Source organism: Alosa alosa, chromosome 15 (genome assembly GCF_017589495.1).
Source record: "Alosa alosa isolate M-15738 ecotype Scorff River chromosome 15, AALO_Geno_1.1, whole genome shotgun sequence".
NCBI classification, from domain to species: domain Eukaryota; kingdom Metazoa; phylum Chordata; class Actinopteri; order Clupeiformes; family Clupeidae; genus Alosa; species Alosa alosa.
Window position 1 is genome coordinate 15,832,910 of NC_063203.1, and position 12,671 is coordinate 15,845,580.

Genomic DNA, 12,671 nt, shown 5'->3' on the forward strand with positions numbered 1-12,671 from the left:
TGTTATTTATGCGGTAACGTTAGATATACGAAAAGGCATCGACAAAGCTACGCTTATCAATCTTCGATCTTTGTTGTTATTGTTGCTTACATTCTTCTTGAAAATTGACAAAACACATTTAAAACAAAATTATTTAATAGTAATAAGTAGCTATGGTAGAATACAACTTTCATCATCAACAATTTTATTTACAAATTCACATACACAAACATTTCCAAATAAGGTGTTGCTTTTATTTAAGATGTTGGAAGTGGTCCACGCACACTGTCTTCTCAATAGCAGGAGATTAAATGTAGTCTATATTAGGAGTATTTTTATTAGTAGGACTACAAATGAATGTGAGCCATCAACAGATTGGGAGGTTTTTTTTTAGTGTAGAATCAGAGTAACTACTGTAAATTATGACTACTGCCTATTCCCATGTCTTCAGAATTGTTGAAATGAGAAAATGATCATAATCCAGAGACACCTTAGGCTGAGGCCTTTTGTTTGTTGTGCTTCGCAAACCATTCATCACTCTTATCGTCAGCCATTGCCTGGGGAAACCAAAATGGTACATTTGTAAACAAAGTACAGATGAAGACAACTATGTTCTGACTGCAGAGACTTGTTACCTTATCCAACAAGTCATTTCCTATGGGATCCATCATGGAAAGCTGCCGAAAAGCTTCATCACCAACGAAACAAATCTCATGGCCATCCTATGAATCATAATAACACATTATGCATAATGAGAACATCCACAATACTATTATTATTACTACTAGCACTACCACTGTAACAATAATAATAGTAAAAACAATAATAATAATAATAATATATGTAAAACAATTTAATAGAAAATTAAGACTTACCGGATCAGCCAAAATCACAACCTCTACGGTAGCCTTTCCTGGTGTGTCCAGGCTAACCAGGGGAGTGGGAATTTTCTGGTTCTCTTTCTTCATAAGAGCTTCAATATCAGGAAGCTAATTATGAAGAGTTTTAGTTATTATCAGTCACTAACTAATTTATGCATGTGCCATTTCACCACATTGTGATTTCTTATCAATGTTACTAAAGTAAGAAAAACAGTGAATACCCAATCCATACAAACAGTATAAGTATAAGTATATATACTCTTTTGATCCCGTGAGGGAAATTTGTTCTCTGCATTTATCCTAATCTGTGAATTAGTGAAACACACTCCAGCACACAGTGAACACACAGTGAGGTGAAGCACACATTAATCCCGACGCAGTGAGCTGCCTGCTACAGCGGCGCTCGGGGAGCAGTGAGGGGTTAGGTGCCTTGCTCAAGGGCACTTTAGCCGTTCCTACTGGTCGGGGTTCGCACCGGCAACCCTCCGGTTACAAGTCCGAAGCGCTAACCAGTAGGCCACGGCTGCCCCTAAAACAACCTATCTTTCAAGAACATATATACTGCAAAACTGTAGAATATGAAATACCTTTGAGGAAATGTAATATTTTAGCATACCTACTGAATATCCATAGAATGTGGAGGTGTCCTGTCTCACCTGTTCACGTGGGCATGAAAACGCTATTCTGCCAAAAGCTGTGCCATGGTCGACTGCTCCGCCAATGTCTTGCAGCTCCAATTTACACTGGAAGATTGAATCAACAGCACTCCATATGAACATGAGAAACTTTAACAATATTTTCTGAAACAACTTTCAATAGTTTTTATTCATTTCACAATGTAATGTAACACTTTTGTGACACATTCCTCGATGCATGACCACAACGATATACTGACCATGTCCAATGGAGGTAGTTAAAAAATAGAAAGAACTTCCTTTATATATTTGTCAATATTTCTTCACTGTGAATAAAAAATATCCCATAAACTGACCTGACCCTCTCCAAAGCCCATCAACACAGTTTTCTTGGCCTCATCCTTCTCCATCACACTCATGCCCAGGAGAGAGGACCAGTAATGTACTGACTTTTGCAGGTCTGAAACAGCTAAGGACACTTTCTGAACTGGATCTGCAAACCGAGAAGAACATCAACATGCAAACGTACACTCTGCTTTTCCCCCCTCAAAAACCCTACAATCTTCAACTACAAGGGGCTCTCCAAGTTACGTATGAGTCCTCCAAGTTACGTATGAGTCCTCACCACTTTGAGTTTGCTCCTTATCCAGTAAGTAAAAGTGATATCCGCCCGGTGCCTCTGCCAGATAGAGAGCTTCTCCAACCTCTTTTAAAGGCCATCCTAGCCTTTTGGCATTACTCACAGCTTTGCTGGACTGAAGGGTGAGACCCTATATGAAACAAAAAGTGAACGAAATTAGGGGAAGTTCATAGCTGTTGCAGAATACTTGGGTTCTATATTATCTATAAAATGAAGCAAATCATCAAGATAAAATGACATGCTCACCAGAAAGTCATTGCCAAGTCTGTATTCTCCAACTCCATAATTGTATGTCAACTCTGCCACAAAGTGATCATCCTCCGGCCCAAAACCCACCATTGTTTTGCTCCATTTTCCATCATATGGTCTGCAAAACCAGACAAAAGCAGCTGACTGCGTAGGCCTATATTCCAGAATTCACTAACAGCACACGTTTAACTAACTTACCCATTACATGTTGCTTTGCAACCTTCTTCAAATTCTTCATGACGTAAGATCTGAAGCATAAGCACAACGCCACCACTTTATTTGCACACGTAGGCTTCATTAAAAATATGTCTGATGTTCATGAGCGACTCAAACACTATGCCGATTTATTGTATTGGAATGGGACTACCATTAAACCACATAACTCCACAGGGCTGTCATTTATCACACGTGTGGTAAACCAGCAAAACAACCTATCTTACCTTCATACCAAGAACCTCACGATAGAATGTAGCGGTTTTACCTCTATCGCCTACTTTAAAGACGAAATGTAATGCTCGCCTCAGTGACATGTCTATTTTCTGTCAACTGTAGCCTACAGTGGATGTTGATTTTTCTAACCACAGTCGCTGAATCGACTTTACAACCTAACCAATCGCTTACTCTGTTATCAATTAGTTCAGGCAAAACCACTTTCTGGCAATAATAAATGTGTGGATAATCAATCCAAACACGTGCACAACAATTTAGGAATCGAATATATTTATTTTTTCTATCGCAAAGATTAATTCTATAAATACACAACTTAAGTTCTAAACATTTCTGCTTTTGTTTCATTGGCATGTATCCTTCAAAAACCAAAACACCCCTGTACAGACTGACTGATGTGGCGTTGTCTACTATGTCACGTCAGAGGTCACGTGGACATGCACTGCAAACAAAGATGGCGGCATGCATAAGAAGCATGGGCCATGCTGTGATTAGATTTGGACAAAGTTCATTCTTAGTGACTGGACATAGTAGTCATGTTGTAAATGCTAAGCGATATGTGCGAGCACTAAAAAGGAAACCGGTAAAAGTGATCTATCCAGATGGGAAAGAAGAAACATTGGCTAAATCTAACGTTAATCAAACGCCTGGTCATCAGAGAGCTGCGTTAAATGCGAAGAAAAACAGCAAAGATGCTATTGAAGACCGCACAAAACTGGGGCTTCGTGGCCGAACCACGTTCCAGTCCAAGGACACACAAGAGAAAATAAGTAATGAATCCCGACCTTTGAGCAAGGTCGAGCTAATGGATGGATTGCGGTTTGAGAAAGCCCTGCCCGACGATAAACGATTATCGTAAGTTAACCTTGGCTAAGGTTACATCTGATGAACTATGTATTCGTGTAGCATTAGCATATACGTAGGTTAGTATGTACTCTATTGTACAACAGGAGGACATGGCCAGACTTATAAGCACATCATAGTAATAATGTATTAATTTGGCGTGTATTTTACTGCAGATTCAGGTTATAGTTGTAAACATTTTAAAGCATGGACGAATTCTGTGTTACTCAGCTCGATAGTAACTTCAGTCAGACACCATGCAAGATTACGCTCATCCTCTCTCAGTGTCTGAGACCATTTTGTCCAGTCACCGAAGAGGGACCGAGTACAAAATGTATTTTTGTTAACATTAATAGTAAGTTTACTCTACTGCAAAACTTGGCCTTGCAAACGCAACGTTACCCTCAGTCAGTGAGTCGCACGTGGTGGGGTCCATTCATTGGATGGTCCGGGAGGGAACCCCACCACGTGCGATGAATGGACCCCACCAAGTAACCGTCCATGTCATCCTCCAGGAAGCTGGTGACTGTTGCACGCTCCAGAGCGTACCGGGAGCATCAAGGCAAGATTCTGCTCGAGGGGAGACGTCTAATATGTGATGCTCTGGTAGCCGGAGCCAAACCCCAGACCTTGTTCTTCAGCTCGATCGAGCGCCTCCGTGAACTTCCTGTGGACAAACTGAAGCGAGCAAACCTTATTAAAGTTAAGTTTGAAGATGTAAAGAAATGGTCTGAGCTCATCGCCCCACAAGGAGTCATAGGTTCGATAACCGTTTTTTCTACAGCCTCTTGTTGAACTTAAAATGGATTGGAACCCTTAATGTTGATTTTGTATTAATTTTTCTATTGCATTTCAGGCATATTTTCGAGACCAGATGTGGACCAGCTTGCATTTCCCAAGGAGCACAGAGATCAGTCAGTGCCATTGTCTTTGATTTGCGACAACATCCGTGATCCTGGCAACTTGGGCACCATCCTAAGGTGTGCTGCTGCAGCTGGCTGTCACAGTGTGCTACTTTCCAAAGGTAATAGTTCCTGTTTTACATCTTTAATCTTACACCTGTGCAAAATGCCCCTGTCATTATTTTGATCTGTTGCCCTGCCTTGAAAACCAAAAGACAACAATTTTTGAAGGTTTTATAAAAAAAAATTTACTAGCATAGATTTTGTGTAAGCTTCTATAACACACAATGCCTGGCCATTAAATAGCCTTAGTTGCTGAAATGGCCTTAAATCAAACACACAGACAAAAAAAAAAAATACCTGATTTTAATTGTAAACATGAATTTTAAAGCATGGACGAATTCTGTGTTACTCAGCTCGATAGTAACTTCAGTCAGACACCATGCAAGATTAACGCTCATCCTCTCTACCATCTGTGTTTGAGACTATTTTGTCCAGTCACTGAAGAGAGACTGAGTACAAAATGTATCCTTGCTAACATTAATTACACAAATGATTCATTCATGAACATTGTGGTTTTATGAATTTTATGAATATTTTGTGTTGCCCATCTATTGGAGTGTCTTGCATAACGGATGCCGCTTGTTTTTACAGGTTGTGTGGATGTCTGGGAGCCTAAGGTGTTGAGAGCTGCAATGGGGGCACACTTCCGCCTCCCCATCTTCCCCAGTTTAACGTGGGAGGAAGTGTCTGATCACCTCCCACAGGATGTCACTGTGCACGTGGCCGATAACTGCAGCAGCCCCATCAGAGACGTAGACATCCAGTCCAGCCTCAGGAAGCCAAGCGACTATGGCTGGGTGAGCAGTAGGAGGGAGAAGAAACGGCACTCCGTCCAGGATGTCAGTGAGTCAGATTCTGAGAGCGACACGGACTCTGATCATGAGGTGGATGAAGTGCCCAGAGTGGAGCCCAAACAGTACCATGACCCCTGGGCCCAAAGAAGCACAGCACTGGTGATTGGTGGAGAGACACGTGGACTGAGCCTGGAGTCACTGCGATTGGCTCAGCAAACGGATGGGTGGCGGCTGTTCGTGCCCTTGGCTCACGGTGTGGACAGTTTGAACTCTGCAATGGCGGCCAGTATTTTGCTGTTTGAAGGCAGGAGACAACTTTTAAAGTTACTGGAGAGGTCTGGGAAGAGACTCAGAAACTGAACCCAGCTAGCTCGCACTTAGCACTTTTCGAAACCGACTACACCTGGCTTGCTTCCCACAAGGAACACTAAATAAGATGGGGTATCTCTGCTCTAATGTAATACATTCTCTAGTTGTAGTTGTACAGTGTACAATTCTGTAATTCTGTAGTTGTATTATGTTTGTACATAATGATCCAATGTTGACAAAGTAAATAAATGACATGGTTGTGGTTAATATTTCAAAACGGTCACCATCACGAAATCTGTCCCCTCAAGACCAAGCCTTACACTTCTCCACTTCTAAAGCCATGTGAGGTCAAGTTACCCTGTCCTACTGAGAGCCTACCTAGCCATAGCAGATCGGCAAAGGAATTGCTGAGTTGGTGAAGGACAAACATGCGTTAACAGGTCTGCTGTGTTTACTTGATGTGTAAGATTAACAACTAACAGTGCAGCTATTGTGAAGAGGTCATACAGGAAAACTGTGCTTGACTTGAGTTTTATTAAACAAATTCAAGGCTCACAATGAGCCAAAGGAGGCCAACTATAACAACATTTTAAAATCACAATAAGCACAATATATAAATTGAGCATTTGTACATTGCTTCTCATTGGTGTCATTTCTGGTTCAGCCAGCAGGTGGCATCTAAAGTGGCAACTAGTCCATGTACTACTAAGTTGGTAGTAGGAGGAGGCAGTTGGAGAGTGAAAACCAATGACTAGCCGTTAGTGTATGAAACCACAAGAAAACTATCACCTTTCTATACTTATGAAAGCTGCTCAATGTCCACTTACAACAATTTGGTCTTGATGGAGACCTTCATAGAACACACGTAGTATAGATTTGGAGGTCATGATGACAACTGGGTTTAGTTGAAAATGGTCGTCGTCGTAAACAAAAAAAAGATGCAGAGTGTATATATAACGGTAAAAAATAAAACCTGAAATGCAGTGAAGACATGTTAATATGACCACTTGTCAGATGAAGCAACAACACAATTGTGTCAGGTGCATATTTTGCAGCATTTTCATACTCAGAGGTACATTCTGGAAAGACAATACTACAAAAAAGAATGTTTTGCACAATATGTATATAAAACACGGCTATCAACTTAAAATCTGTTTAATCATTTTATTCTTTTACGGGACATACCTAAAATAAAAGGTGTGAAGTCACATTGATAAAAAAAAAAAAAGCCAAAGCACATTTGCAACATTTGACATTCAAGTCCATTGGGTCTTTGTGGGATTTCATCAAGCAATTCTCATCATGAAACACCAGGAAAAGGAGAGGCAAACAAACTTCAAGGATGCTAAAAGAAGTAACGGTATATCTGTACTTTACTGTTGGGGACAGTCATCAATTCATCAACGCAAGGCACCACAGGAGCGGCAGAGGACTGGGAAAAGTAACAAAAAAACAAAGTATGAAGTTGGGCTCTTTAACAGTCTGGAAGAATCAGGGTCGACGGAGATGTCAGATCTGGGGAACTTGAAATGACTGTGGGCTCGGAGGGGGGTATCTATGGCGTTGAGTTGATAAAGGTCATGTTCTGTGTCTAGTGCCATCCCATGTTCCTCTTTGTGCTCTTAAATAGGCTCCGGCTTGAGCTTCTCGGCCAGGAAGTCGGTGACAAACTGCTCCACCACGGCGGGGGTAATCTCCTCCACGTCTCGCACATATTTGGCGCGGGCCGACATGTCCAGTATGGTGAGCAGGGGTGCTGCCTCGGGCAGGTTGGTGTAGTCGCGCAACGAGTCGCTCATGTCGTCCTGCACATACACACACACACACACACACACACACACACACACACACAATTGAGACAAGTCACAATAGATTACATTAGGTTCATATCTGTAATATGGCCATCTTTCATAAAAGTAGCATTAATACCCAACTCTAGCCATTCAAACGCATTCACAAGTCATATAACATCATGTCTGAAGAGCTCAATAGCACAATCTTCAATATTTCAATTTCATTAATACAGGAATGGATTTTTTTATTTGAGTGAAATCCAGCACAGACACACATGATGACATCCTTCATCCGCAGCAGAATTTCAATCAGTGGCGCAAAATACACTGGATACCATGGGGCACATTTGACATCAAAGCAATCTGGTGAAGGAGGAAAAAACAAGGCCAGACACTACTACTACAACTCCAGCACAGGCCTCCAGCCCAGGGGTCATGAGGTGAGCCTCGCGACTCCTCAGCTGTGGTGGGAGGAAGGAAAGCGGGGAGGAAGTTTATGCAGCACCCCTTCTGTCTTCAAAAGAACCAAGGCTAAAATGCAATGCCAGGCTTGGAGCAACCTCAGAGAAGTCCTCACTGAAGGTTTTAGAATCAGCAGTTTCTGTGTGTGTGTGTGTGTGTGTGTGTGTGTGTGCGCTGTAGGGAGTGTGTCTGTCGTGTGCCCTATGCCACGTTCCTGCACCAACGTGTGGAGGTTTTATTTTAAACCTGGGAGGAGGGTGAGCGATGCGGTTGGCTTGAGCTGGACTGAACTTTGTCGTCCTGAGTCATTGTGTGTTATTTTATCCTTTCATGTCTTAAATCAAAGGCTAGCACAGGCAGCTTAATGCCACATGTCTGGGGACAGCTCTTTTTAAAAGGGCTACTCAAAATATTTTCAGAAAATAAACTTGCTGCAGTGCACACCCTTTAAGAAAAGGGTAAGAATACATAGTGTATGAGTGACCTTCCCTACAAGAGTGTTTGGTACCAGTTAAGATGTGAATTGAGGTCAACGTTATAGAGTGTCCTTCATCACTCCCCTTTACTATCTAACATTCCTATCCAGCGAGTTGCCATATCCTCTGTGAGGTAAAGACATGCAACATGTCAAGACATACCTCATGACATGCAATACCTCAAATGACCATAGGGTGGCACTAAAACTAAAGTTTGTCTTTCAAAATCTCAGCACATTCCCACCGCCCCTTTTCTTAAATCCAGCAGAACTATAAACTCCTCTACTTACTGATGAAATGGATTAAACCACACAATCAGATAGCTGCCTCACTGCAAGAACTTGGCTGCACGGCAACCAAAAAAGGACATGCATGCCAACAGAGAGGTTGTGACCTCAAGTTTTTTGAAAGTAAAGCAGAGATTGGCACAAGGCAAGAGGGTGGACACTGCATGCAGCGCCCACCTCAGAGTCTCCAGAAAGTTCCACTTCGCCATGACAAACAAACAAACAAACAAACAAACAAACAAACAGCAACCAAACAAAGCTTTACTCCATCTCTGGTAAAAGCATCCCGTGAAGAGTGAATGCAAGGGCGAACCTTTAGTAATCACTAACAGTAATGGGTTCTCCCTCAGCCCTAAAAGGAAAGAGAGAGAGAGAGAGAGAGAGAATCTTTGGCAGATGACTGAGAAACTCCTGATGTTACTCAAATCAGCTGCCTCCTCCCTCCCTCCTTCCCTCTCTCCTTCCATGCACTCACATACCAATGCCCGCTCCATATTGCAGACATAAGACTTGTCATAAGACCACTGTGACCAAAAAAAATGTGCTTTCAATGTTGAGAAGGGCTTGCCGCCATCTGAGTATAGATGACACAAAGACAGTTGTGTGAGGTCCTTTGCAATGATCCTGCAGTGAAGACAAGAAATATGGAGAGTCCCCCATCTCTCTCACTCTCTTCCTCTCTTCTCCACTCCTCCCGCACCCCCGCTCTCATATGGCTGATTTAATCTTTCCAGCTGTCCACTACCTCAGGATGGGCCATGCATCTTCCTTTGTATTGCTGCGCTAACCTTGTGTAAACTGAAAAGAGGCCATTTTAGCTACAGCGCACAGGACCTCCTCCAAACCTCCCCCACCCCACCACCCCCCCTGGCCTTAAAAAAGGAACGAGAGTGAAAAAAATAGAATACAAAACCGCCGCCTGTTAGAGTCTCAGGTCCTAGTCGTGATAAGAGCCGGTGTGTTTACCCGTTGGCCGCGGCTGCACAGTGTCAGGTTTATTCTGTCCATTGTGCCACTGTTGCATTCCACAGACAGAAGCCATCAGATAAGGTCGGGCAAAGATAAGGCCATCTGATTGGCCAGTCTACCTCGGGAAGGCCTGTGCCGATTGGTCCATGAGTGGAGACTGAGGGGGTTTTCACACGTTGACAAATTCACATTGCCTGGGTGGTACAGGCAGGAAAATATCTCCCTAAGCCATGATGTGTCTGTTCAAGGCATAGGAGGACAAAAATACATTTTAAATGCATTTCTACATTCTAACTGTATTTTGTTACAATGTGTTTTCTATGCATGAAATGTATTCACCAGTATACTACAGATGCATTATGGAGGTAATTCCAAACGCCAATCAGCTGGTCAGAAACATGATGACAAATCTAATATCTGATCTGCAATGGTGAAACAAACTACCTAAGCTCACCCAACATCCTTAGCAATCATCTGATAAAGACACAAGGCCTCTTTAAAATATTTTTAAGCATTCATGAACAGAAAATGTGAGGAATGCAACTGTTATTATCAACGATTTTGGTAAGCCTCCTGCTTCCTTCCAACAGTCTTTTGGCTAACCGTGCCCGATACTGTCAATAATACAGTGGGTTGTGGCCAGGAATCCGAGGCGGTCCTCTGGAGACCATAGCAGACACACTGACTGCCTGACCGACAGACCGCCGTCCCACCGCCTGACGGACTGACATACGTTCGCACAACAGCTGGCCGAGGCCCATCCGGGCCTGAGCCACTCCCCACAGCAGCATTCAATATTGCAATATATACCTCCTTCCCCTCCACAAACCCCCACAAACCCTTGGGGGAAGTCCCCAGGAGTTGGCTGGTGCTGTCTGCTCAACTCTCCGTATTGGTGGTGAATGTGCTGGTTCACAACAGAGAGATCCAACACACTGCTGGTATTTTTGACATGGAACCTCTGTGATGCATGTAAGTGGTTTGAGATTCAGTACTGGGTCAAATGGGAGAATGGTTTGGTTCTTCAAATGACAAAGTGGTCTGCAATACATCAAATGATTCACAGGCTTCGCATACAGGCAAATACAGTGGCTAATCAAGACAATAAAATATATTTAAAATATATGATACATATATTATGTGCAGTAACTAAACAAAGAGGAAGACAGAAAGAGAACATGCTGACTGCCATTGTCATGCACGAAAGAATGATTTTATGGGGCCCTGATCTGAGGAGCGCTGAGAGAGCAGCTTGGAGCTGGCGTCTCTGCTGAAGCTGAAGTGGAGCTCCTTGTGTCTGACATGTAAACTTGGTCTTTGTTTGTTTGTCAGTGGTATTTCAAGAGCAGCATTGGAACAGGCGAGCCCTCCCGCAGCCTTACAGAGCAGTGGGAAAATGTGTGTCAATGTGTGTGTGTGTGTGTATATATATATATATATATATATATATATATGTGTGTGTGTGTGTGTGTGTCTGTGTGTGTGGGGGGGGGGGGGGGGGCACTGCCGGGACATATGTGCAGAGCCTGTCTGAAATCTAAACCAGTGACACAAGACACCTGACAGCCCCTACTGTGCAACGCACTGCCTTCCATGAAACTGACTGCAAGCTGAGGTAGCATATAAGCATGTGTGTGTGTGTGTGTGTGTGTGTGTATATGTGACTAAGTGTGAAGGGGAGAGACATAGGGGGGGGCAAGGAGGAAGAAAGGAGAGAAGTGATCAAAGATGGGTGAGGGAAGCGTGTGGGAGGGGAGAGGAGGGGAGCGCGAGATAATCTGGTAATTATGGCTGCCGAGGCTGCTAACTCAGCCAGCAGTGGAGAGGTCACGAAGGAAAAACACCAGATAACAGGGGTTATGGAAACGCCGGGGCTTCCTTCCCACTAACACAGGGCAGACCGCAGACACGGCATGATGGAGGAGGAGTGGGGGGAGAAAGACACAGACAGAGAGCAAAGAAAGACAAGATACATGCAATATACATCTGCGCGCATGATACAGAACGTAAGAAAAAATTATTTAATAAAAGTGAGTGGTTGTATGTATTAATGGGGAGTATAAGACAGCATGTACATGTGCATAAGGAATGTGTGTATGTGTGTGTGTGTGTGTGCATAGTTGCACTGTTATGTGAGTGAGTATGTGTGCACCATGTGTGAGACAGAAGCAACCCCAGTTGTTGTCGAGACGTATAGAATAAACCCACTGCCATACCAGGCACTGTAGCTGCAGGGGCCTCCACTGGTTCTACACATGTCCCCACCCCCCCTTTAGACTTCATCCACAGGCTGGAACCAGTGCAGTGCAGTCAGAGACTTTCTAATGAGGAGACACAGCACTCAAAAAATCCTCCATAGAAATGCATGGGGCTAGTTTGTAACGCCAATATGGCCGTTGTCTACACATATCACACCCTTTCCTCGGCAAAACGTAGACATGTGAATACATTGAGCCAATCATGTGGTGTGATGTGAATACATTGAGCCAATCATATGGTGTGTTGTGAAGACATCGTGCCAATCATGTGTTGTGAACTCGCTGAAGCCTTGCACACACGCATTTCTGCCGAATAGGATGCCCGATGAGTGCCCAAAACGCGTTGCAATATGGCCGCCAAGTGGAAGGACTTGCCTAAAAGGACTTTGGTGCAGTGCACTGGGATCTCGACTAGGGCAAGGCTTCCCTCGTCCACATGCTGACCTAATTGGCTATGTTAGAGGCAATGTTAGAGGCGGTTGCGTCAGCTCGTTGCCAGAGCCTGGCGCCCATTCCGCTGTTCCGTCGAGCAGTGTTACGCACGCCCTCATTTCACAAGGTCATCTTGCATGTGGTTAAAACAGATGGGCTGTCATACCTGGACTATAAAAAAAGTATACAAGGACACCCAGACACTGCACATGTTGAACAGGGAAACTAAGAAAGGCTGTGTGTGAGAGTGTG

General features: G+C 43.5%; 3 protein-coding genes and 2 non-coding genes across 5 annotated transcripts in view; 3 read left to right on the forward strand and 2 right to left on the reverse strand.

Moving 5' to 3' along the window:
• Positions 1–117: 117 nt before the first annotated feature.
• On the reverse strand, positions 118–2,994 carry glod4 (glyoxalase domain containing 4). Its single transcript, XM_048265541.1, has 9 exons — positions 2,825–2,994; positions 2,583–2,632; positions 2,382–2,502; positions 2,121–2,265; positions 1,852–1,988; positions 1,517–1,603; positions 855–968; positions 615–701; positions 118–536 (listed from the first exon to the last, which is right to left on the reverse strand). The coding sequence occupies exons 1-9, from the start codon at positions 2,912–2,914 to the stop codon at positions 471–473; spliced, it is 897 nt and encodes a 298-aa protein (XP_048121498.1). The 5' UTR covers positions 2,915–2,994; the 3' UTR covers positions 118–470.
• Positions 2,995–3,255: 261 nt separating this feature from the next.
• On the forward strand, positions 3,256–6,019 carry mrm3a (mitochondrial rRNA methyltransferase 3a). Its single transcript, XM_048265540.1, has 4 exons — positions 3,256–3,686; positions 4,190–4,434; positions 4,531–4,698; positions 5,231–6,019. The coding sequence occupies exons 1-4, from the start codon at positions 3,286–3,288 to the stop codon at positions 5,791–5,793; spliced, it is 1,377 nt and encodes a 458-aa protein (XP_048121497.1). The 5' UTR covers positions 3,256–3,285; the 3' UTR covers positions 5,794–6,019.
• On the forward strand, positions 3,880–4,007 carry LOC125308965. The gene has a single exon (XR_007196027.1). It is a non-coding gene; the product is annotated as a small nucleolar RNA SNORA15 (small nucleolar RNA).
• Positions 4,967–5,100, forward strand: LOC125308967. The gene has a single exon (XR_007196028.1). It is a non-coding gene; the product is annotated as a small nucleolar RNA SNORA15 (small nucleolar RNA).
• Positions 6,020–6,702: 683 nt separating the features above from the next.
• nxn (nucleoredoxin) overlaps positions 6,703–12,671 on the reverse strand; it is a 55,238-nt gene continuing 49,269 nt past the window's right edge. Inside the window, exon 7 of the mRNA XM_048265222.1 lies at positions 6,703–7,547. Coding sequence (XP_048121179.1) covers positions 7,365–7,547 — 183 coding nt within the window. The 3' untranslated portion in view covers positions 6,703–7,364. The remainder of the gene's footprint in view (positions 7,548–12,671) is intronic.